This window comes from Macaca nemestrina, chromosome 19, assembly GCF_043159975.1.
Source record: "Macaca nemestrina isolate mMacNem1 chromosome 19, mMacNem.hap1, whole genome shotgun sequence".
In the NCBI taxonomy this organism is placed as follows: domain Eukaryota; kingdom Metazoa; phylum Chordata; class Mammalia; order Primates; family Cercopithecidae; genus Macaca; species Macaca nemestrina.
This window is the reverse complement of record NC_092143.1, coordinates 44,978,985-45,006,066: the sequence shown is the minus strand read 5'-3', so window position 1 is coordinate 45,006,066 and position 27,082 is coordinate 44,978,985. Positions and strand designations below refer to the sequence as shown.

The window sequence follows — 27,082 nt, the reverse complement described above, 5'->3', positions numbered from 1 at the left end:
GAAATGACAAAGCACAAAGTCACCCTACCTAAGCTTGACTCTCACAAGGAATTTCTAGGAGGTCTCATATCTCATATTTCCAGTGATAACATTATTTGACAAAGGATGTTAATGCAACTGGCTCTATCGACTGTTGTAAACAGACAAAAAGTAAGACATAAGGGCTTAGACTATGAATATGGAATCACAGAATTCTGAACAGCAGAGGGACAGTCTTTGCATTACAAAATGCTGCAAAGATAAAGTACTGCTGGAGACACAGCCAAAGGTAATGAAGTCAACAGGACCCTGTGAAAAACTTCAAGCCAGCAATCAGCAGTTGTTGTTCAAGCCCAAATACCAAGACTTTGGACCCTGGGAAAGTCATTTCCTCCCTCTGGTCATCAATTTCTATTTTAAAATAACCAGCATCCAAAAAAAATCTCTCTCCTTGGCCAGGCATGGTGACTCACACCTATAATCTCAGCACTCTGGGAGGCAAGGTGGGTGGATCATTTGAGGTCAGGAGTTCAAGACCAATCTGGCCAATATGGTGAAACCCCGTCTCTACTAAAAATACAAAAATTAGCCAGGCATGGTGGTATATGCCTGTAGTCCCTGCTACTCGGGAGGCTGAGGCAGGAGAATTTCTCGGACCAGGGAGGTGGAGGTTGCAGTGAGCCAAGATGGAGCCACTGCACTCCATCCTGAACGACAGAATGAGACCCCATCTCAAAAAACAAAATACAAAAAACAAAAATCCCTCTCCTTTATTTAGCACTTACTGATAAAATAATCTCAAAGCAGCTTACCAAGTAAAATTCTATGAATATGTTGTTTGGCAAACCTTACCGGATCCCACTTCCTCTAGAAGCAATACCTATTTTTTCTTAACTTAGTCTTCCACCAAGTTTCGGGCCCTTCCTCCAGTGAGTGGGTGTGGTGAGTAGAGAGGGTTGCCAGAGCCCTCATGGGGGTTAAGGTTAGCCTGCTGACACTACCAAGAACGGATTTCAGTTGTTTTTCTCCATCAACCTCTGATGTCAGTATCTTTAGTCTAATTTTTTCCAAGTGGTTTTTCCACTCCACTGTGCTGCCTCTCAAAGGCTCCCGAGTCAGCCCACTTCAGTTAAAACTGCTATGTGTTCTACACAGGAATTTCCCTACAGAGAAATGTGTTGGCATAATGAATTGTGTAAAAAGATACATAATCTAAATTCCAAACAAAAACTAACATAAATTAAGACCAGAGTTTTATATCAACCTTGTTCCTTTATCAAATGAAAATAAACACAAAATTATTAAAAATTTTAAAACTGGGATATTATATAATTGAAACACTACACAAGCTGAAGGTGCTACCTCATTAGGTAGAAAATACTCATTAAGCTGGGCACGGTGGCTCATACCTGTAATCCCAGCACTTTGGGAGGCCAAAGTGGGTGGATCACTTGAGGTCAGAAGTTTGAGACCAGCCTGACCAACATGGTGAAACCCCATCTCTACTGAAAATACAAAAAAATTAGCCAGGCGTGGTGGCAGGTGCCTGTAATCCCAGCTACCCAAGAACATGAGGCAGGAGAATCGCTTGAAACCGGGAGGTGGAGGTTGCAGTGAGTCGAGACCATGCCATTGCACTCCAGCCTAGGCAGCAAGAGGGAAAGTCCATCTCGGAAAAAAAAAAAAAAAAAAAAAAAAAAAAAAAAAGAACCTCATCAAACAGGTATACATGATAGTTACATGTAATCACCAGTGAATAAAAATATTTCCCTGAGATTGCTCTTCAATTCTAAAACATGAGATAGAAACTGCAAAAACAGCCTAGAATTTGGGGAAGTGCTAATAAGGTTAGAAATCACGGTAAAGGTCAATATAAGCTATGCAGATTCCCCATCTGCTATGATGTATATAATACAGGAGGAGACGAGAAGCCGCTGAGGGCAACTGACAAACTGTATTATTAATACTGCCTACTCCAGTTACAATATTAAAATAATCTACTTCAGGCCGGACACAGTGGCTCACACCTGTAATCCCAGCACTTTGGGAGGCTGAATGGGGTGGATCATCTGAGGTCAGGAGTTCAAGAACAGCCTGGCCAACATGGCAAAACCCCGTCTCTACTAAAAACACAAAAATTAGCCGGGCGTGGTGGCTCGCACCTGTAGTCCCAGCTACTAGAGAGGCTGAGGCAGGAGAAATGCTTGAACCTGGGAGGTGGAGGTTGCAGTGAGCGGAGATCACACTACTGTACTGCAGACTGGGTGACAGAGCAAGACTCCATCTCAAAAAATAATCATCATCTACGTCTTCATTTATAAGTAAGAATAAAGAAAAACTACCAGATTAACATAATCCCTCAAAAAAGAGTGACCAAGCTAATGCCATACGTAAGAGGAACTATGTGGCAAGCCAGAAAGATACCTCAGTTCCTAACTACTTACTCTTTTCAAAGGTCACTGCAGGCCCCAGTTCCTGGTCCTGTATTCCTGGTGAAATCATGTAATGCCTATAATTAAATCCACTTTTATTTGAGAGACTAATGGATTTCTCCCTTACAAGACAATGATTACAGTAACACCTAGGGTAAAGAAATCAAATTGAGAATCAACTATTAAAAGAAATAAAGAAAATGCTACATTCCAAATTCAGGGAAAACATCTCCCTAAATGTTCCTATTATTATACAACAAACATTTAAAATAGTCAATTAAGGAAGCAAAAAAGTAACAATAAAATAAACCAAAAAGGCTGGGGAACAGTTACAGGGTAAAAACAAAAACAAAAACAAAAATTAATTAGAAAACAAAATGCAGTGAAGTCAGACGCACAAAACGGAAAGTAAACAAATGTATGGTCTTATAAATGAAAAAAAAAAAAAAACAAAAGACCAAAAAACTAAGCAAATTTCTTTAAACCAAGAAAACAGCACATGCAAGTATATATTCTAACAACTTAAATACAGACAAAAGTGGTTTCCTAGAAAAATATAAATTACTCCATCTGATTCAAGAAGAGGTATATTGTCTTGCCCTCCCTCCACATCCAAATGCATCTACCCAAACAAGACAGCTTCATGAATAAATTCCACAAAGCTTTCAAGGAAAGGACAGAATTCTGTTCCTTAAACTGTTCAAGAGAATAAAAGCCAGGGAGTCAAATACATACATGTTAGAAGACAAATATAGAAAAATGCTGAACACAAAACACAAAATTCAAAAAACATGCAAATTATTGGTTTTCAAACTTCAGCAGAAGACCACCCTATCCAACCAAACTTTTAGGCAAAAACCTATTAAACGGTGGGCCTAGTATACCATCCATTCTTTCTCATTTCTCAACGTGGACCAGAAGAAGTCTTTGTGTAACACAATTTATAAATCAATATTAACACATCAATATTTCCTGTGAGTGTAGGCACAAAAGTCCTCAATGTACCCAATACAGTTTAATCTACCAATATAAGAATGGTTTAATATAAATTAAGTAAATTACTTGGTTAAGATGATTTCTATCCTTACAGTCACAAGATTGAATATTTATGTATAAAATTATACAATATATGGAGTTTCCTTTCAAATAATTTGGGGAAAGTAGGTGGGGACATATATGACAAAAGATTGGAGTTGATAACTTCTGAAGCTTTGTACTGGGGACACGAAGAATTTTTATCATTGTAAATTTAAGAATGTTCCGATAACTTAAAAGTTTGCTTGAACAGGGGAAACTGGGTGTGGGGCACGTGCGGACTCTACTATCTTCCTAAGTTTTCTATAAATCTAAAAGTACTCTGGATTTCATTAAACAAAAACTGTTAAGTCTGTTTAAAGGTAAGGTAAAAAAGTGATTATGGTATAAATACTATTTTCCATAAAAGGAACCCAGACTCCTTGGGGAATTGGGTGATTGCAGGTCTGGGGAAGAAAATGCACAAGATGAGCCTAGAACATTTTATCGCACCAGAAAACAGAGAAGCTATCAAAGACCACAGGGGACTTGTCAGAAGGGCAAAGAAAGCATCCAGAATGGGCTCCTAGTAGCCTAAGATGAGAAAATTTGAGCACCAAAAAGAGTAACAACTGCACTGGATTCAAACCGATTAAATATAGTAATGTTTCATTTTATTCATAATAATACTTTAAAAATCACTGATCTCCTTTAAAGGATGTTAAGGGAAAAATTCATCATTATTCTGAAAACTGATAGACACAATGCAAAAAGATTTTTGGTTTGAGTAGAAAAGCCATATGATTAATGGGCTAAATGCTAGAAGAGCATTTGATAAAATTCTATTCATTCCTGATGAACTCTCTCAATAAACAAGAATAGAAGGAAATTCTGTTATCACAATAACTGGTATCTGTCAGAAAGCAATAGCTAATATGCTAAAAATGAAACACTAAATCACAAAGCTAAGACTTCTAAAATGTATACTATGTTCTGTCATTTGACAGTATTCCAAAAATTCTAGATAATACAAGGCAATATAATTTGAGGGGGTTTTTTTGAGACAGGATCTCACTTTATTGCCCAAGCTGGAGTTTAGCGACACAACCTTGGCTCTCTGCAGCCTCAACCTCCCAGGCTCAAGTGATTCTCCCACCTCAGCCTCCACAGTAGCTGGGAGGCCAGGAGTCTCCCTATGTTGTGCAGGCTGGTCTTAAACTTCTGGGTCCAAGTGATCCTTCCACCTTGACCTCCCAAAGTGCTGGAATTATAGGTGTGAGCTAATATACCAAGGCAATGTAATTTTTTTTTTTTTTTGAGAGAGAATCTCACTCTGTCACCCAGGCTGGAGTTGCAGTGGCACCATCTTGGCTCACTGCAACCTCTGCCTCTGGGATTCTTGTGCCTCAGCCTCCCAAATAGTTGGGATTACAGGCACAGACCACCACACCCGACTAAATTTTGTATTTTTAGTAGAGACAGGGTTTGCCAAGTTGGTCTTAAACTCCTGGCCTCAAGTGATTCACCCACCTCAGCTTCCCAAAGTGCTGGGATTACAGGCGTGAGCCACTATGCCCAGCAAGGCAATATAAATTTTTTAAAAGTAACATTTACTATTCACAAATGACAAGATTCTCTATATTAGAAATATAAGAGAATCCACTGAAAAATTTAACCCAATAATATCAAGGCAAAACATTGAATTTTCCGTATATCAAATACATTTTCAAGTGACTGAAAAAGACTATTTAAAAAACCTAAGTAACACAAAAACATAAAATGTAAAAGAATAAATTTTTTAATTTTGCAAGAGGTACATTAAACTACAGAATAAAAGAAGCTTTGAGGCCGGGTGCGTTGGCTCACGCCTGTAATCTCTTTGGGAGGCTGAGGCAGGTGGATCACCTGAGGTCAGAAGTTCAAGACCAGCCTGGACAACACAGTGAAACCCCGTCTCTACTAAAAATACAAATATTAGCCAGGCATGGTGGGAGGGTGCCTGTAATCCCAGCTACTTGGGAGGCTGAGGCAGGAGAATCGCTTGTATCTGGGAGGCGGAGGTTGCAGTTAGCCGAGATTGCACCACTGCTCTCCAGCCTGGGTGACAGAGTGAGACTCCATCTCAAAAAAAAAAGAAAAAAAAAGCTTTGAATAAATTAAAGAGACTGCATCACACATGTTACTAAAAATACTCAACACTGAAAAGGTATCAATTGTTTCCAAGTTAAAAATATAAAAAAACTCCAATGACTGGTTAATGAGTTGGAGAGTTTAACAGACCAAAACCTTAATAAAGAATTAAATAAAACATATAATATGGCAGGTCACGATGAATAAAATGAACAAAAACAAAGGAGTAAGGGAAACAAAAAGTGAAGAAATAGAGGATTTGCCATTTTAAAGGGGGAAGGTCTCACTGAAATAGTAATTGAATAAGTAACTGAAGCAAGAGGAAAGCACTCTACGGATATCCGAAGAAAAGCATTCCAAGGCATTCCATAGCAAATGCAGAAGTCCTGAAGACAAAAGCAGGCCTGACACATTCAATGAAAGTGAACTGCAAAAAGCGCACCACTGCTGAACCAGAGTAATCTCGAGGAATGAGCATCTGTCGTTATTTGAGACAGGGTCTTGGCTCAGCTGCCCAGAGTGCAGTGGTGCAAACACTGCTCACTGCAGCCTCAACCTCCTGAGCTCAAGTGATCTTCCTGCCTCAGCCTCCAGCGTGACTGGGACTACAAGCACACACCACCATGCCTGTTAATTTTTTTATTTTTAGTAAAGATGAGATTTCATTATGTTTTGCACACTGGTCTCAAACTCCTGGGCTCAAGTGATGCTTCTGCCTTGGCCTCCTAAAGTGCATAAGCCACCATGCTGGTGCCCAGAATGAGTATTAAGACCACAGAATGATGTTCGTTTTTCACACAAAACAAATGTGGGGAGGGATGTAGTCAACTAAACAAACCTTTACTATATGAAATAACAGTATCAAATTTGTGAGATTAAGAAAACACAGATCTCATCCTGAGAGCATCAGGAAAAATATAAAAATAAATAAGACGGAATGAAAACGCTGAGCAATTAAGGCATATAAATTGGCAGTAGGGTGCAAGGGTGCACTTTGGGAGGCCAAGTGGACAGATCACTTGAAGTCAGAAGTTTGAGATCAGTCTGGTCAACATGGTCCAACACCACTTCTACTAAAAAATACAAAAATTGGGGGGGCATGGTGGCTCACGCCTGAAATCCCAGCACTTTGGAAGGCTGAGGCAGGCGGATCACTTGAGGTCAGGAGTTTGTGACCAGCCTGGCCAACACGGTAAAACACAGTCTCTACAAAAAATACAAAAATTAGTTGGGTGTGGTGGTGGGAGCCTGTAATCCCAGCTACTTGGAGGCTGAGACACGAGAATCGCTTGAACCCAGGAGGTGGAGGTTGCAGTGAGCTGAGATCCGGCCACTGCACTCCAGCCTGGGTGACAGAGCGAGACTCCGTCTCAAAAAAAAAAAAAAAAAAAAAAAAAAAAGATAATATAGGCAAGGCACAGTAGCTCCAACCTGGTAATCTCAGCTATTTGGGAGGCTGCGGTAGGAGGATCACTTGGGCCAGGAGTTCAAGACCAGCCTGGGCAACAAAGTGAGACCCAGCTTCTGCCAAAACAAACAAACAAAAAAATGTTTTTAATTACCACGGCTTGGTGGTGCTCACCTGTAGTCTTGATTATTTAGGAGGCTGAGACAGGAGGATACCCTGGGTCCAGGAGTTTGAGGCTGCGGTGAGCTATAATCATACCAGTGTTCCCAGCCTGGGTGACAGAGTAAGACCTCATCTAAAAAAAATACATAATAGAGGCTGGGCACAGTGGCTCACACCTGTAATCCCAGCACTTTGGGAGGCCAAGGCGGGTGAATCGTGAGGTCAGAAGTTCGAGACCAGCCTAGCCAAGATGGTGAAACTCCATCTCTACTAAAAATACAAAAATTAGCTGGGCCTGGTGGCAGGCGCCTGCAATCCCAGCTGCTCAGGAGGCTGAGGCAGAAGAACTGCTTGAATCTTAAAGGCGGAGGCTGCGGTGAGCCGAGGTCACACCATTGTACTCCAGCCTGGGTGATAAGAACAAAACTCTGTCTTAAATAATATAAAAAAAATAAAAATAAAGAAAAACTAACAACAATTCAATATAATTTCTTCCAGAAAACAGAAGATGAGAGAACATTCCCAAATTCATTTTATGAAACTAATATTACCATGATACCAAAACAAAGACACACAAAAAATTAAACTACAGGCTGGGTGCAGTGGCTCATGCCTGTAATTCCAGCACTTTGGGAGGCTGAGGTGGGAGAATCACCTGCGGTCAGGAGTTTGAGGTCAGCCTGACCAACATGGAGAACCCCATCCCTAAGAAAAATACAAAATTAGCCGTGGCACATGCTTGTACTCCCAGCTACTCGGGAGGCTGAGGCAGGAGAATCGCTTGAACCTGGGAGGCAGAGGTTGTGGTGAGCCGAGATCATGCCATCGCACTCCAGCCTGGGCAACAAGAGTGAAACTGTCTCAAAAAAAAAAAAAAAAAAAATTAAAACTACAGATCAATATTCATCATGAATATAGATGTTAAAATCCTTAACAGGCCGGGCGCGGTGGCTCAAGCCTGTAATCCTAGCACTTTGGGAGGCCGAGACGGGCGGATCACGAGGTCAGGAGATCGAGACCATCCTGGCTAACACGGTGAAACCCCGTCTCTACTGAAAATACAAGAAAATTAGCTGGGCGAGGTGGCAGGCGCCTGTAGTCCCAGCTACTCAGGAGGCTGAGGCAGGAGAATGGCGTGAACCCGGGGAGGCGGAGCTTGCAGTGAGCCGAGATCGCGCCACTGCACTCCAGCCTGGGGCACAGAGCAAGACTCCGTCTCAAAAAAAAAAAAAAAAAAAAAAAAAAATCCTTAACAAAATATGAGCCAATAAAATTCAGCAACATATAAAAAGAATTAAATACCATGGTCATTATGCACCATGACCAAGTGGAGTTTATTCCAGTATGCAAGGCTGGTTCATTATATGCCACTGCTGCTCAGCATTTTCGCTGTGTCTTATCTGTGTATTTGTTTTGAGATCTATAGAATACATCATATTAACAGTTATAAAAAAAATCATATTATCAAATCAATCAATGTGAAAAAAGCATTTCACAAATTCAACACCTGCTCATGATTTAAAAACCCGCAAAAACAAGAACAGAGGAGAGCTTCCTCAATTTGATAAACAGGTCTACCAAAAAAAAAAAATTAAGCCAATATTATACTCAGGGGTGAAAGATTGCTTTCCCTCTAATAATTGGAACTGAGGCAAAGATGCCTACTATCACCACTCATTCAACATAGTACTAAAAGTTCTAGCTAGCAGAATAAGACAAGAAATGGAAATAAAAGGAATGAGTTGAAATAAAAAATAAAACTATATTTGTAGGTGGAATGATTGTTTACATAGAAAATTTCAACAAATTTACAAAACAACTCCTAGAACTTGTGAGTTCAGCAAGGTCCCAGGATATAACATTAACACACAAAAACCAATCCCATTTTTATACACTAAAAATCAACATGTGAAAACAAGTTAAAAACATCACCATTTATAACACTCCAAAGAAAATTAAAATACATATGTAAAAATGTAACAAACATGTACAGGACTTATATGCTGAAAACTACAAAACACTGAATTTTTTAAAAATCTAAGAAAATCTAAAAGCCGGGCACGATGGCTCACGCCTGTAATCCCAGCAGCACTTTGGGAGGCTGAGGTGGGCGGATCACTGAGGCCGGGAGTTCCAGACCTGTCTGACCAACATGGAGAAACCCCACCTCTACCAAAGACACACAAAAAAATTAGCCGTGCATGGTGGCACATGCCTGTAATCCCAGCTACTCGGGAGGCTGAGGTAGGAGAATCGCTTGAACCTGGGAGGCAGAGGTTGCAGTGAGCCGAGATCGTGCCATTGCACTCCAGCTTGGGCAACAAAAGTGAAACTCTGTCTCAAAACAAAAAAAAAGAGAGAGAAAAGAAAATCTAAATAAATAAATTCTTCACAGATTTGGAAAACTCAACATAGTAAAGACATCAACTTTCCCCAAACCGATATATAGGTTTAATATAATTAGTATCCAAATTCCAGCAAGATTTTTGTAGATATAGATGACCTTATTCTAAAATGTGTATGAAAAGGCAAAAGAAATAATCATAGAAGAGCCAAAACAATTTTTAAAAAGGACAGAGGGAGAGGAATCAATCTATTCCATGTTACAACTTAGCTAGGACTGACAGACTGCGTGGTTATTAGTGGGCAGGTAGACACACAGATGAAGCGAACAGAATACAGAACCCAGAAATAGACATATACATATACATCCAAATAATTGTTGATAAAAGTGTAAAATTAACTCAGTGGAAGAAAGACAGTCTTTCAATATATGGTGCTGGATCAACTGGACACCCATAGACAGAAAAATGAACTTCCACTTAAGTCTCATACCTTATACAAAAGTAACTCCAAATGGATCAGAGTCTAATGTAAAAATAAAACTACAAAACTTTTTTTTAATAAGCAGGAAAATCTTCAGGATCTAAGACTAGGCAGAGTTCTTAGATTTGAAACTAAAAGCAAGATCCATAAAAGGAAATATGACACATCAGACTTCACGCAAACTAAAACTTGTGCTACTCAAAAGACTCCTTTAAAAGGATAAAAAGACAATCAACAGATGCAAAGAAAATATTAACATTTGCAAACACATATCTGACAAAGGACTACTATCCAGGATATACTTAGAACTCTCAAAACGCAACAGGAAAAGAAAAATAATTCAATTAGAAAAAGGACAAAAGACACAAAGAGACATGTCATGGATGGTGATATTACAGATGGCAAATAAGCACACAAAAATATGTTTAGCATCATTAGCCATTGGGGAAATGCAAATAAAAACCTCACTGAGATATCACTAGATACCTACCAGAATGGCTAAAATGAAAAACACTGATAACACCAAATGCTGGCGAGGATGCAGAGAAACTGGATCACTCCATACATTGCTGGTAGGGATGTAAAATGGTACAGCCACTCTGGAAAACAGTTTAGCAAGTTCTTTAAAAACTATACATACAATGACCACACAACCCAGCAACTGCACTCCTGGGCATTTATCTCCGAGAAAGATGTGTGCATAAGTTTACCAAAAAAACCTATGCACAAATCTTTATAGCAGTTTTATTCATAATTATCAAAAAACTGTAAACAACCCAGATGTCCCTCAACAGGTGAATGGTTAAACAAACTATAGTGAAATCATATCGTGGAAAGCTATTCAGCAACAAAAAGGGATGAGCTGTTTATACACAACAACTTGGATGAACTTCCAGAATTATGTTGAATGAAAAAGCCAGACCCAAAAGGTTACATACTGTGTGATTCTATTTATGTAATATTTTTGAAAAGATAAAAATCACAGAAATGAAAAAGATGAGTGGGCCCCAGAGAGTGAGGGAACTGGATGAGACAGGAACAAGTGTGACTATAAAATGACAATACTTTGGAGGGAGGAATCCTTGTGGTGAAAAAATGGTCTATATCTTGATTGTGTTAATGTCAATATCCTGGTTGTGATACTGTACTAAGGTCTTTAAGATGTTAACTCTGAAAAAAACTAGAGAAAGAGTACACGGAATGTCTCTGTATTATTTCCTAGAAATGCAAGTGAATTGGCAATCATCTTCATTAAAAGTTTAATTTAAAAACTACAAAGAGTAAGACTATCAGACTAGATTTTTAATTTTCTTAAAATTCAATGGCATTATATTCGAAAGAGATAAAACTGAAATAAAAGGACACAAAAATGTAAGAGTGAGGCAAAATTTTTTAAATTAGGCAAAACTGACAAAAACAAAAATAATCTAGAAGGCCGGACGCAGTGGCTCACGCCTGTAATCCCAGCACTTAGGGAGGCTGAGGTGGGCAGATCACCTGAGATCAGGAGTTCAAGACCAGCCTGACCAACATGATGAAACCCCATCTATACTAAAAATACAAAAATTAGCCGGGCATGGTGGCGGGCACCTGTAGTCCCAGCTACTCAGGAGGCTGAGACAGGAGAATCGCTTGAACCCGGAAGGCGGAGGTTGCCGTGAGTCGAGATTGTGCCATTGCACTCCAGCCTGGGTGACAGAGCAAGACTCTGTCCGTCTCAAAAAAAAAAAAGAGATGGGGGTCTCACTACGGTACTCAGGCTGGTCTCAAACTCTCGGGCTCAAGTGATGCTCCCACCTCAACCTCCCAAGGTGCTAAGATTACAGGATTACGGTTCTTTCATGTGCTAGTAATAATGTTAAAAATATGGTTTAAAAATCAATAGAACTACAAAGAAAAATGAAAAATAAAACAAAATTCTAGTAAAAAATTAACTCTGCTCTTAATAAAAAATAAAGATATGAGATTTGAACAACATAATTAACAAGCCTACATACTGGACATATATAAAACTGTACCAAAAACCAGGCAATATTCTCTTCATGTACAAATAAAAATTATTAAAATGGATCACATTTTTAATAGTCTAAACATATTTCAAAGAATTGGCATTATACACACCAACTGGCATCACACACAAACATGCTGCCTAACCAAAATGCAATTACAAATCAATAGCCAAATCAACTAGAGGAACTCTCATATGTTTGGAAATTAAATTTTTAAATAGTTCGTAAGTTAAAGAATTCACAGTGGAAAACAGAAAAACACAAGTAAAAATAACGGAAATATTACACATCAAAACACATAACAAGGAGGCAATACGCAGACATTTTATGATCTTAAATAACTAGGTTAAAATGCTGAAAATTAATGACAGGCATCCAACTTAAGAAATTAGAATAAAAGAACAGAACTCCAAAGGAAATACAAGAAAAGAAAAGAAGAGCAAAAATTAATGAAACAGGGGAAGGATACACTAAAGAGCATAAACAATATCAAAAACTTGATTCTCTGAAAAATCTTTAAAAACTGGCAAACTTTTAGCCAAAAATTATCAAGAAAAAAAGAAGGCATTTGAAAAAAAGACAAGGGGATATTAACTACAAGTACCTGAAAATAAGAGATTAACATCTAAATGCTACAATTCAAGGATGTGGACGAAATGAACAACTTGCTATAAAAGTATGAACTACTAAAACAGGTCTGAAACTTGAAAATATGAACAGTCCTACAACCAAAGCAATTGAAGCATTCCTCAAAGAAAAAAATAGTAATAATTTTATGAGCAAGTTCTACTAAATATTTAAGAAACAGACCTTTCTAATGTTACATAAACTCTTCCAGAAGAGGAAAGGTATATTTTTTAATTATAGGCTAGTTGTACTCATTATGAGAGACAAAAATCCTAAATTAAATATCTCCAAACTGAGTCCAATGAAAAAAAGGAACAGATAGATCAGGGTTGAATTTATATCTGCAACACAAAGTTTGTTTAAATATTGGGAAAAAATTAATATAACTCAGCATGTTAACAGATTACAAAAGAGAAATACATAATTTTCTCAAAAGATGCAGAAAAAGCTCCTGATAAAATTCATTCATGATTTTTTTAAATTAGCAAACTAAGAAAGGGAACATCCTTAACCTGAAAAGATTATCTATAATACACCTACAGCAAGCATTATACTTAACTGTGAAACTTTGAAAGCATTCCCTTTAAAATCAGGAACAAGATCAGGATACCCCCATCACAGCTTCTATTCAACATTGTACTGGAGATCCTAGCCAGCACATTAAGACAAGAAAAAGAAAGAAAAAAAAAAAGCATAAGAATTGGAAAGGAGGAAACAAAGAGGTCATTATTCACAGATAGGACTGTCTGCATAGAAAAATCCAAAAGAAATCTAAAGATAATTTATCACAATTAGGAGTATAGCAAGGTTGTTATACGAAGCCAAACTGTACTTCTATACACAGCAAAGTATAATTATAAAAAGTTAGTATTTGATTTGCTATAAAAATAATGTTGTCAGAAATAAATCTAACAAAATATTTGCAGTACTTTAACTGAAAATAACAAAACTTTACTGAAAGACGTTGTAAAAAACCTTAAAGAAATGGAGATTACAATGATCCCAGTTAAGAAAACTTAGCAGCAAAATGTAATTCTCTCCAAACTAATGTGCAGATTCAATATATTTCCCATCAAACTACCAACAAGACGTATGTGTATGGGAGGGAGGTGTATAACATGAAAATGAGATTCTAAAATTATGTGGAGAAGCAAACAATCAAGAAGTTCCTTGAACAACCACAAGCCAGGAGGACTTATGCTACTTCTGTGTCCCTCAATGACTGACTAGACTGTTTCAGACGAGCTCTTCCTGTGAGAGCTTAACAACCAAATATAATATTAAAAAACAAAAATCTGTTTGAATGCAGGAAGCACTACAAAGGCAGTAAGGACCTGAGACACCAAGACTCTGAAAAGAAGGAGAGACCGCAAAGCTGAGTTTCCTGATGCCTTCCCCAGAGATATTTGCCAATGGGAAAGGGCAATGGAGAGGTTAAAAGTCCAGCAGAACTCTGAAAAGACTCGTAAGGCAGGGGAAAAAAGAGAAGGTATTTACAAAACATAACCAGCAAGAGATGGTTTCCAGGATGTATAATGAACTCCTATGAATCAGTATGGAAAAGACAGATGTCCCAATATAAAAATGAGTAAAAGACTTGGCAAGCCACTATACAAAAGAAATCCAAATGGCCAATGAGCACATTCAAAGGAGCTTGACATCATTACTTATTAGGGAGATGCAAATTAAAACCACTACACATTCACCACAGTGTCTAAAATCAAAAGGGTAGACAAGGATATGGAGCAACTGGAACTCTACTATATCACTAGCAAAAGGGAATGAACTAACTACAACTACAGACAACACTAGGGATGAATCTCGCAAACAAAACAGGAAAAAAAGGCAGAAACAACAGAATACATATACAGAAACAGAATACAGTTGACCTTTGACCATTATCCAATAACAATAACCTGTGTTATTCAAGGGTCAACTGTATCCTGTCAACTGGTTTGAACTGTGCAGGTCCACCTATACACATTTTTTTTTCAACCAAATGCAGATCAAAAACACAGTATTTGCAGGATGTGAAACCCACATATACAGAGGGCCCACTTTTCCTATACATGGGTTCTGCAGTGCCAACTTCAGGACTTGAGTACACATGATTTTAGTATTGGGAGGGTGGGTCCTAGAACCAATCCCCCAGGTATACCAAGGGGCGACTGTATATATACTATACAGGTTCCATTTATATAAAGTTCAAAAACAGGCAATACTAATCTGTTCAAGTTAGGATAGTAGGTCGTTTTTGGAAGAATGAGGTTAGCTACTGGGGAGGGGAATATTTAGAGTGCTGGTAATGTTCTATTTCTTGACCTGCCTGATGATTATTTTGAGAAATTTCATCCAGTTATAATTTCATGATCTGCGTACTTTCTATGTGTATGCTATATATCAAAAGAAGTTTGGCTTTTTATTATAAAAAATATTATCTTACACAGAGATGGGGTCTCACCATGTTGCCCAGGCTGGTCTTGAACTCCCGGCTCAAGTGATGCTCCCACCATGGCCTCCCAAAGTTCTGGGATTACAGCCTTGAGCCACCTCACCAGGCAAGAAGTTTGTTTGTGCTAGCAGCATAATCATCTTGTTTTAGTTACTGTAACTTTTTAACAATTTCTATAAAAACAGACTAATGGCCCAGAGTCCAGAACCCAAGCAGAGATGAATGATGGCATCCAAACCAGCGAAGAAAAAAATTTGCATGAAAGGTGATGGAACAATTTATCATTCTTTGAAGAAAAACCATGCATCTTGGTCACCACTTCACACTGTATACAAAATCAACTCCAGGTGTATTAAAACCTTAAATGAGAAAAGGTAAAAAAACAAAAAAACTATGTCTTACACTTTTACAATAACGGAAAATATCTTCAAGAACTCTGTTGAAAAATTTCTTCAATAAGGTTCAAAAGCATTATCCATAAAGAAAAGCCTGATAAATGCAATCACATAAAAATTAAGAACTTCTACTCATCAAAAAATGCATAAAGCTGGGTGCAGTGGCTCACGTCTGTAATCCCAGCACTTTGGGAGGCTGAGGCGGGTGGATCACCTGAGGTCAGGAGTTCGAGACCAGCCTAACCAACATGGTGAAACACCGTCTCTACTAAAATTACAAAAATTAGCCAGGCATGGTGGCAGGTACCTGTAATCCCAGCTACCCAGGAGTCTGAGACAGGAGACTCTCTTGAACATTGGGGGCGGAAGGTGCAGTAAGCTGAGATCACACCGCTTCTCTCCAGCCAGGGAAACAGAGTGAGACCCCATCTCAAAAAATAAAAATAAAAATAAAAATTATTTAAAAGTGAGCCCAATTGAAAGGAGAAACTTGCACCACATACATCCAACTATTAATAAAACTATTAATAGTTTTAATAAAACTGTTAACAATAATTAATAATTAATTAATAAAAACTATTAATAATAAATAATTAAATATAATTAAAAATAAATAATAAAACTATTAAAAATAGTTTAATAAAACTATTAAAAATCAGTAAGAAATAATCTTTTTAAAAAATCTAGTACAAACATGGGCAAAAGACATGAATAGGAATCTGAGAAAAGGGAAGAATGGCTAATCAGTATAGTAAAAGATGCTCAAACTATTAGCAAAAGAAAATGAAAACTAAAAGGTGGTATTTTATACTTACGGGTTAAAACTTTTTTTTTTGAGACAGGGTCTCACTCTGTTGCCTAGGCTGGTGTGCAATAGCATGATCACAGCTCACTGAAGCCTTGACTTCCTAGCTTCAGGTGATCCCACCTCAGCGTGCCAAGTAGCTGGGACTACAGGTGTGGGTCACTATGCCCAGCTAATTTTGTTTTATTTTGTTTTGTTAGAAATGGGGTTTCACCATTTTACCCAGGCTGGTCTCAAACTCCAGGTCTCAAGCCATCCACCCACCATGGCCTCCCAAAGTGCTAGGATTACAGGCGTGAGCTACCATGCCCAGCCAAAAAAACCTTTTGAAGTGTGACAAAAGTAGATGTTAGCAAGAAAGCTGAGTAATGAAACCTTCTGCATTGCTGGAGAGAACGAACACTGACACCACCTTCTTTGGAAGATAATCTGACATTATCCAATACTGGTGAATATGCACATATTCTTATTAAATACCAGCAATTCTATTCCTATAATCTCTACAGTGAAACATACAAATATTCACATTAAGTGAGATCAACAAAGATTACAATATCAGTGCAGGTCAAGGTTTTTCTGCAAGATAAGTTTGGTGAAAATTTACAATTATTTTTTCTTCATTTTCAAACATTTGGATTTAAGAAATATGGATGGCCGGGCATGGTGGCTCACACCTGTAATCCCAGCACTTTGGGAGGCCGAGGCGGATAGATCACCTGAAGTCAGGAGTTCAAGACCAGCCTGGCCAACATGGTGAAAACCCATCTCTACTAATAATACAAAAAAATTAGCCAGCCATGGTGGTGCACGCCTGTAATTCCAGCTACTTGGCAGGCTGAGGCAGTAAAATTGCTTGAACCCGGGAGAAAGAGGTTGCGGTGAGTCAAGATCACGCCATTGCACTCCAGCCTGGGTAAGAAGAGCGAAACTCCATCTCAAAAAATAAATAAATAAATAAATAAATAAATTTTACATATGCATATATATTAAAAGTATAAAGACAGACAAGGAATGACGAATCCAAAATTCAGCACAGTAGCTACTCTCATTGGTGAAGGCGGGCATGGCTGCAGTGGATACAATCAGGAAAGGGCATTCTGCTAAAGTTACACTAATGAATTAGTAAACTGGCTGGTAATTACATGTATGTTTGTTTACAGACACCTTACCTGTTATAAACTTTTGTACTTATCAAATAACTTAAATATTTAAAAGACGAAAATTAGTATAGTATACCTAAATACAAACCCACTATTAGAGTCACCAATTCAGAGAAATGTCTCAAGAACTCTAGAAAAATTAGCATCAGAGAAACTCAAGGTATTTTCCCATAAATCAAGGACAGGGGGCTATTTAAAAAGAAAAATGAAAAAGATGATAGAAGAGCTCTTATAAATTAAAGATAACTACTGAAATAAATTGTATAGAAAAGTTCAAAGACAAAATCAAAGAAACCTTCCAGAATGTAAACAAATGCCATAGATTGTAGACTACAATTGTAGATTACAATCTTCTACAAGAGAATAACCATCCGATCTGCAATGGACCTCTCATTAGCACACCAAGTATTTTAAATTTCCACAGCAAAGCTTTCAAAGCTCTGAGAAATTTATAATTACACATGTAAACTTTCAATCAGGAACAAAGACAAGCCATTTTCAACATTCAAGAACTTAGAAAGTTTATCACCAGCATATCCTTCCAGAAACAACTATTGAAGACTGTATTCCTGTAAAATAAAAAAGGTATCTAAAAGAGAAAAACATGGGATCCAAATAACAATAGATCTAACCCAGGAGAACACTGTGAAGTAATCCCTGGATGACAGCTGGGTAACAAGTCTACAAAGCTTCCAAAATTAGAAAAGGCAAGCCAAGACTCCAGAAAGTCTACCAAGAAAAGTTGAATGGTTACAAGACGAGAATCCATTATAATATCAAATTTAAAAAAAAACTTCAGTGAGCCTTCCTCATTCAAGCAGGACTTTGTTATATTTCTTTTTTTTTTTTTTTTTTGAGACGAAGCCTCTCTCTGTCGCCCAGGCTAGAGTGCAGTGGCATGATCTTGGCTCACTGCAACCTCCGCCTCCCTGGTTCAAGCAGTTCTCCTGCCTCAGCCTCCTGAGTAGCTGGGACTGCAGGTGCCCACCACCACGTCTGGCTAATTTTTGCATTTTTAGTAGAGACGGGGTTTCACCACGTTGGCCAGGCTGATCTCGAACTCCTGACCTCAGGTGATCCGCCCACCTCGGCCTCCCAAAGTGCTGGGATTACAGACGTGAGCCACTGTGCCTGGCTGACTTTGTTATATTTATTTTTTAAGGATCACAGGTTTAACAGAAGTAAAGTTCCTCTATGGCTCCACAGTACTTAGTTCTACAGTAACTAATACTCATGTCAACATACATATTTAAGAGTGGCTATTAGTACTCAATTTCTAGAATTTTCCTATAGAAGGACAGAAAATTTTAGAAGAGTTATAAAACATTATATAAACGCTGTAAATCTTGACAATGTAATAGTACTAACAAAAAACAAAGGCTGGGGCCAGGCACAGTGGCTGATGCCTGTAATCCCATCACTTTGGGAAGCCAAGGGGGGTGGATCACCTGAGGTCAGGAGTTTGAGACTAGCCTGACCAATATGGTGAAACCCTGTCTCTATTAAAAATACAAAAATTAGCCAGGCATGGTTGCAGGCACCTGTAATCCCAGCTAATCACGAAGCTGAGGCAGGAGAACCGCTTGAACCCAGGAGGCGGAGGTTGCAGTGAGTCAAGATGGCGCCACTGCACTCCAGCTTGGGCAACAAAAGCAAAATCCCATCTCAAGAAAAAGGAAAAAAGAAAACAAAGGCTAGGAGGGGAGGAGGGAAAAACAAAGGCAAGATTTGGCTTTTAAATCCCAAAAGGAAAGGGATGGGTGTTATATCCTTTTCTGAAAGACCAGGAAGTGAGGAAATATAGTTGTCTCTCAGTATCTATAGGGGGTTGGTACCAGGGTTCCCTGCAGATACCAAAATCCAAGAATGCTTAAATCTCTTATATAAAATAGCATAGTATTTGCATATAACCTATACACATACTCCTATGTACTTTAAATCATTTCTAGATTACTTACAATACCTAATATATTGCAAATGCTATGAAATAGTTGTTATACTATAATGCTAGGGAAATACTGACAGGGAAAAAAGTCTGTACATGTTCAGTACAGATGTAACCATCCGTTTTTCCTGAATATTTTTGATCCAAGGTTGGTTGAAACCAAAGATAAGTCATCCACAGACATGAAGGGCCAAATGTACTGTCTAAAAGTGATAGGTCAATAAACAGAAATTTATAATAAAAAGTTAGAAACAACAGCAAAATTAGGAACAAAAATGTAACTGGTAGAAATCAAAGTCTAGGACAGGTGGAAAAATGACCTAAATTTCTTATCTACCAAAGAGTTAAGAAACATTTTTTTTGAGCTGAAAAAAATATAGTGAGAAAGGCATGGTATAATATTTTTAGACTTTTGGAACAACAACAATAAAATCCTAAAAACAAACAAAAAATGATTAAAAGCATAACAGGAGTGGAACTTAATGAAAAAGGGAAGACCTTCACTATTTTGAATTTTTTCAGTACTGTCTGCACAAATATTGCTTTCATTTAAAAAACATGAGAAATGGAAATGAGAGAATAAAAAATGTGACATCAGGTGATCCACCCGCCTCAGCCTCCCCAAATGCTGGGATTACAGCCTTGAGCCACTGTGCCCAGCCTATTTCACTTTAAATTAAATATATTTTGTTTCGAACGTGCTTTCATTGACATGATCTCAGGGGAAGCCTTGGAAATTTTAGTTGCGTCCCATAATAGCTTTGAATCATATGGAAGATTCTGTTATATCTATCATATCTACTAGTTTATATCCCTGCCCAATAAATGGGGAGAGGAGTATGATGAGGACCTCTAACCTCAAATCCCCCATTAACTTCCCATTCTCCCTCTGCATCCTAACAGCACTTGAAGTTATCAGGATGGTGGCTCCTGGTAGGTGTAAGGAAACCAAACATTTAAGCCTTCTAGACAGAAAACCTTCTGTTACAGAATTACTTAAGCTTCTTAGCATGAAAGACCCAAATCTGATCTTCAAATTATGACACAAAAAAATTTACCCAGTTTGGTAAATGCTCTGGTTTACCCAGTATCTATTGATAAAGTCATCGCTGGCTCTCAGGCCAAATGCACAACTAGATTCTCACATGCACATTCACTCTCATTCTGAGACACACACAGAATAAATTCTCAATGCATGAAAAGAAGGGGATGAAGAATACAGAAGGGAGATCCTTTAAAAAAAAAATTCACTACAATAGATCCCCCTCCTCCCCACTGAGTGATGATAAGTAGGGAAAGTAGATTAACCAGGTTAAAGTGTAGCAGGGACCTTTTTGTGAATGACTGCCAACAGCAGATCACAGTGTTGGAAATATGCAACTGGAAGGGAAATATAAGGGTAAAGAAAAAGCTGCTCTGGTTAAAGAAGAGTTAAGTGATTCCAGAAACTCAACTCCTGCTCTCCTCCATCCCTGTGCTTAGCTCTTTTACAGACTTGTTTGAGACAGGGTCTCCCTCTGTCGCTGAGGCTGGAGTGCAGAGGCAGGATCAGACCTAGCTGTAACCCAGAACTCCTGGCCTCAAGCCATCATCCTGCCTCCCAAAGCGCTGAAATTACAGGTGTGAGCTACCACGCCCTGCCCTCCAGACCATTTTTGAGGAAGCAAGGCGGCAGTGACAGAAGTTCAGGCCTCAAATCTTATGATCTTGTCCCATATTAATTCACAACTCATTAATTCAAAATCTGTTCATTCACAAACTAATCACTCCTTCAACTCCTAACAACATAGACGCCATAAAAAAGCAACTGGCGAACTAATTTTTTTTTTTTTTTTTGAGACGGAGTCTCGCTGTCGCCCAGGCTGGAGTGCAGTGGTGCAATCTCCGCTCATTGCAAGTTCCACCTACCCGGTTTATGTCGTTCTCCTGCCTCAGCCTCCCGAGTAGGTGGGACTACAGGCACCCGCCACCCCACCCGGCTAATTTTTTGTATTTTTAGTAGAGACGGGTTTCACCATGTTGGCCAGGATGGTCTTGATCTCCTGACCTCGTGATCCACCTGCCTCGGCCTCCAAAAGTGCTGGGATTACAGGCAAGAGCCACCGCGCCCAGCCGAATTGAGTAATTTCTTCTCTGGTACCTTGAAAGCTTCTAATATATAACACATTATTGTAATCATCTTCAAGTACACAGGCCATATTTTCCCTTTTCAGAGAACTTCCCCACTTCCTTTCCTTCAATCCATCAGGATAATCTGTTGATTAGGTTTATGTGCTTTGACTCTAAGTCCTTGGCTATAGATGATTAGAACAGAAGTAGAGCTTGACCTAAACTCAGCCAATCAGATTCTCTCTCCCAGAACTGGAAGAGAGGTAGGCTGGTATTCTGGTCACCTGGACTGAAAGGCAACAAGGTATAGAGCTGCCATATTCTGCTATGACCAGCCAAGATCTCTGGTACCGGCTCACATAGCAGTCTCCAAAACAGAAATGGTCAGGCAACCCCTTAACAGTTGCCTCATCTAATAACCAACCCACCCCCACCCCTGCCACACACACACATACAAGTCTAAAAAGCAAAGGCACAAGGGTCACCAAACCACACTGAGGATGACCTTTCCCAAAATTTCCTACCTCCAGTATAGATGCAGCACTAGCCAGGATGTGAACTGCTCTGATTATACTTGTCCAAAATGAGTGGTTTTGGAAGGGTAATGGAAATCTTCTCTGTGGCTTATCAGCAGCCAAGTATGTGGCATCCAGATCGGCTGACCAATTTCTCTACTGCCAAGAAGTTAGCCAACAAACTAATGCCCATAATTTTTCCTGGTCCTATAATTTACTTGACCATCACTCTGACCATCACAATATATTTTGAACCAAGGACCATCATTTTGAGAATCCAAGATTTCTTCCCCTTTTCGTTCTATTCAGTTTTTCATTCTGTTTTTCTTCCTTTATTATAACGTCACACAAGAAGGATGTTACCAATCATTTAATTTAGGATCAATCACAGGATGATGGCTAGAAGCTCCACCTAGACCCCAAGGTACCAGAACAAAGCAGTGAAGCTCAGGCTCTGAAAAGCCCAGACTCTAAAGCTACATGTCTAAGATTAAAAATCTCAGCTTTTCAAGTCTCAAGCTGTGTGATTTAGGTCAGGTTAACCTCTCTGTGCTTCGTTTTCTTCAAAAAATTGTGAGAATTAAGTATAGAAAAAATGCTTAGACCAAAACCAGGCATGGAATAACCACTGTATTAAAATGGGTATATACCATCATCATCATTATGGTCTGTAATGGGATGTAGGGGCGGGATACAGTTCATATTCAAGTGTAGGGTAACATGGGTCTGCACAGAGCAGTTAAGGCAAAGAAAAGCAGATGATGCTTACTGCATGTGCCCAGTCTGTACCCCTCCCTCCCCTGAAAATTCTCCCGTTAGTCTGTTGGGCACTTCATATGAATTGTGGGAGAGGGGCCATATTCTAACAAATGCAAGAAGTAAAGACAGCTGATTTACAGGAAGAGAGGATGATGCTGATCCACAAAACAAAAGAGAGGAAGACAGAAAGGAAGAGAAAAAAGGCTTCTTTGGTTTCTACCACTTTCCAGTTGCTAGTTGCACTCCAATCTGAGCACTGACTGCTTTTACTCTGCTCTATAAGAGCGAGTAAATTCTCCGCTTTACATTAAGCTTTGGCCAATAACATTCACAAAAGTCTAACAAAAATACTGGAAAGTTTTCATTAACAACGAAAAAAAAACTTAGAAAACTTGTATACATCTGTTACTACACAAAAATTAAAACTAGATGGCAGGTAAAAATAAATATAACTTCAGAGTTCAGTCTTCTCAACCCATCCTAAATCTAACGCATGAATTTACAGAGGTGAGGTTCAGGGTTCCTTGTTTCAAAAGCTCCACAGGTGTTAAAAGCTCTACAGCTGGGGCTCTGAGCCACTAAAACCCTTACACTTACCAAGTATGAACACTCTTTACCTAAACATGGTTATCTGCATAAACTACTACGGGGCATAACATGTATTAATATGTGTTTACTGGGAACTTAATAATTATTTTTGAAATAGGAGGGAATATGGCAGGCACTGTGCAAACTCCAACAATCTCTGTTTACAGCAGAACATACATTCTTTTGCTCATGTCCACTAAGCAGGTAACCAGCCAACATCCTTCCCCCATCCCATCCCTTGCGGAACACAATAAATATACAAAACTGAACCTTTTACCGGATTCCTCTTCCTTATTTGAAAAAGAAATCGTAACATCATAAGTGTTACACAAACGAGTTGCAGTAAATTTAATTTCAAGTTTACACTCATCTCTACTGTAAAATACATTTAAAAATAGAAAAATCAGGGTTTCCGTCTGTAAACATCTCATTTAATGTCGCCAGTAATTCAGCGATACACACAAAATAAATCCATCCCATTCGTCACACTTAGTTTTGTTTTAGTTAAGGACTTTGAAGGTTATCAGTCTGGGGGGGAAGTCTTTTCTGTTCTACCCCCGTCACAGCCCTGTTCCAAACCTCTGCTATACAAAGGTATCAACAATAAAGTTATTTTGTTTTAAGGCTAAGAAGAAAAAAATATTTCCTCAAGAGTAAAAGGGGTGCACAAACCTCACAACACAGACTTTGCAGATTTCTTGCTACAGCACTAAGAAAACATCGAGGTTTAAGGCCGATTATTGAAGGCAGGATTCCTCAAACACCAGGCTCCTCTCGAAGATGTTAGGAGGCATGGGTGGGAGAAGGGGCCTTTTCTCGTGACAGACCTGACTAAACAGTAGCATCACCCATAAGAAGAGAGATTCCTAAACGCAACTTTACCTTTCAGAAAACAGTCCTCCACCAACTGAGTAGCATGCAGACTTGCGAATCGCCACAGACACGTACACCCCGGTGAAGGTGGGAGATCAAACGTTGCTTCCCACCTCGGCCCTCACTGCTAACGGGGATGTCGGGTCCCCATGTGACCCTCCCGGAGGGCTCCCCGGCCCCCCGCGCCAGGTGTGCGGACCACCGGCAGCACTCAGGGGCCGGCTCGCCGCGGCCCAGGCCCGCCGCCCCCGCACCGCCCGCGTGCCCTCCGCCGGACCGCTCCCCTCCCCCGCGCGCTCGGCGCCCGTTCGTCCGCGGGCCGGGGCTCAGGGCTCCGCCAACCGGCCCCAGAGGCACGAGCAGGCTGCGGCCAGCGACGTTGCGGTTTCCCCACCTTCTCTCCCATCCCCTCCCCCGCGGCCTCCGCTCTCCACTCCCGCGCCCCCGCTTACCCTCAACTCTTCGAAATCCGCCATTTTATACCACCCGCGGGCGCCGCCGCCGCTGCCGCCGCACCCACTCCCGCTGCCTCCAACGACGCCGCCGCCACCACGGCCGCCGCCGCCTCCAGCACCATCCTGCACTGGGCGCCGCTTAAGACGCCGCGGCCGCCGCCGCTACCGCCGGGCCCGTCACGTGAACGGCGCGGGAGCCCCGCCCCCGACGCGCCGAAGCCCCGCCCCCAGCGGTGCCCCCTGCCCACCCGCGCGACCGCCTTCCGCCCGCGCCTTGCGTCCGCCCGGCGACGGCGCCCGCCCGCAGCTACCCCGGCGTGCTACACAGCGGCCTGGCGCCGCGTCGTGCCTTCCGTCCCCGGCGGAGGCCCCTGCGGACTTGCCTAGAGCTGGGTCGCAACTGAGGCGTTATCCGCGGGCCTGGCCTGGGGAAGTGGCGGGGAGGAAGAAGAGGCGGCCGGGACGCGTGTCAGGAGCATTCGGGAAGATTCTTACGTTGCCCTTCACGCGGTAGCTATGGACGGAAAAGCCGCCTCAAATAAAACCATCCCCCAGAGTAGTTATGGCGGAATTATCTAAATATGGGTAAGCTATTGTTCCCATCTAATGGTGAGGTTGTGTGACACCTTTTTGAATTGCTAATGTCCTCCAAGTACCAACCTTGCCGAGTTTTTCTGACTTTCAAGGGCACCTGAAGGTCACGGACTGCAGAGTTGCGAGAGTTAGGGTTGGAGGAGAAGTGAAATAAGAGCGCTCAGAAGGGCCATGCTAAAAAGTCAGGGAAATCTGATAGCTAGGAAGGAGTCAAACACCAAGGCAGAGTAAGTAGATAGAAGCTTGATGCCCCCCCACACACACGTAATGTGCTGATAAAGGATGAAGGAAGATGCTGATTCAAGACTGTCAGAAAACTCGCTGGATGGTGTCCAGGGTTCAATTTCCTTGAAGAATTGGGTAGAACCCACCCACGAAAGGTCTTTAAAACAATGTAACTTTTAAGGCCCTATTTAATCAGCTTCCTACCTACTGCCTCTTCCCACTACCCCTCATTTCATCCGCACTGCACTTCCAGGTCTTCCTTCCACTCCCCTGCCCCCGCACCCCGCAAGTTGGTTTTGTTTTTTTGAGACGGAATTTTGCTCTTATTGCCCAGGCTGGAGTGCAATGGCACGATCTTGGCGCAATGTCTGCCTCCCGGGTTCAAGCGATTCTCCTACCTCAGCCTCCCGAGTAGCTGGGATTGTACTTTTGGTAGAAATGGGGTTTCTCCTTGTTAGTCAGGCTGGTCTCGAACTCCCGACCTCAGGTGATCCACCCGCCTTGGCCTCCCAAAGTGCTCGAATTACAGGCGTGAGCCACCGCACCCGGCCTCCCGTTAAGTTTTAAGGCCTCTAAATGTTGATTCTTGAACCAAGAATAATTTCCCACTCTCTTTGTTCCTAACTCCTGTTCATCCTTCAGGTTTCACTTTAAGTGCCACTTCCTCAGGAAGACCATCCTCACTCACATCCCACATTTTAATTCAGAGTCCCCTGTTATGACCTCTCCTAGGAACCTGAACTTCTTCTTCCTGAGATGTCTCCATGGTAATTATGTAGGTATTTGTGTGATTGTTTATTTGATATACATATGTGTGTATATACACACACACACACATATTGTTTTGGCCGGGTGCAGTGGCTCATGCCTGTAATCCCAGCAGTTTAGGAAGCCGAGGCAGGTGGATCACTTGAGGTCAGGAGTTCGAGACCAGCCTGGCCAACATGGTGAAACCCCCGTCTCTACTAAAAATGCAAAAATTAGGCCAGGAGCTGTGGCTCGCCCGAAATTCCAGCACTTTGGGAGGCCGAGGCGGGCGGATCACCTGAGGTCAGGAGTTGGAGACCAACCTGACCAACATGGATAAACCCGATCTCCACTAAAAATACAAAATTAGCCAGGTGTAGTGGTGCTTGCCTGTGATCCAGCTACTCAGGAGGCTAAGGCAGGAGAATTGCTTCAACCCGGGAGGCACAGGTTGCAGGGAGCGGAGATAGCGCCATTGCACTCCAGCCTGGACAACAAGAGCGAAACTCCATCTCAAAAAAAAAAAAAAATTAGCCGGGTGTGGTGGCACATGCCTATAATCCCAGCTACTCGGGAGGCTGAGACGAGAGAATTGCTTGAACCCAGGAGGCGGAGGTTGCAGTTAGCTGAGATGGCGCCATTGCTCTCCAGCCTGGGCAACAAGAGTGAAACTTTGTCTCAAAAAATAAAGATAAATAATTGTTTTAAAATTTTTTATTAAAAAATTGTAAACCCACTAGACTATAATGGCTGATAAATGCCTAACAAATAGTTGGCCTTGTATTTGTTTAATGAATAAAGGAAGGAATGAACGATGTCCAGGTTCTAAATCTGTCCACCATTAACTTTGTGAGCTTAGCTTGGCTTATTCTT

The 27,082-nt window shown here is 40.5% G+C and overlaps 2 protein-coding genes across 17 annotated transcripts in view; one reads left to right on the top strand and one right to left on the bottom strand.

Moving 5' to 3' along the window:
- Positions 1–24,810, bottom strand: part of LOC105499676 (protein inhibitor of activated STAT 2) — a 165,272-nt gene extending 140,462 nt beyond the window's left edge. For 6 of the 14 annotated variants that reach the window (XR_011616891.1, XM_071085412.1, XM_071085413.1 and 3 more), the window contains exon 1: positions 24,641–24,810. Coding sequence is in view for 6 of the 14 variants with exons in the window: in XM_071085412.1 (XP_070941513.1) it covers positions 24,641–24,664 (24 nt within the window). In the remaining 8 variants the exon portion in view is untranslated. Of the gene's footprint in view, positions 1–2,423; positions 2,443–10,441; positions 10,551–13,146; positions 13,236–24,197; positions 24,427–24,640 lie in introns of those variants that run through there. The other 8 variants (XM_024786845.2, XM_024786881.2, XM_024786866.2 and 5 more) reach the window with 6 other exon arrangements.
- Positions 24,811–25,090: 280 nt separating this feature from the next.
- The window catches only part of LOC105489360 (katanin catalytic subunit A1 like 2), a 277,022-nt gene continuing 275,030 nt past the window's right edge, over positions 25,091–27,082 (top strand). For all 3 annotated transcript variants that reach the window (XM_071085417.1, XM_071085415.1, XM_071085416.1), the window contains exon 1: positions 25,091–25,228. The gene's annotated coding sequence lies outside the window, so the exon portion shown is untranslated. The remainder of the gene's footprint in view (positions 25,229–27,082) is intronic.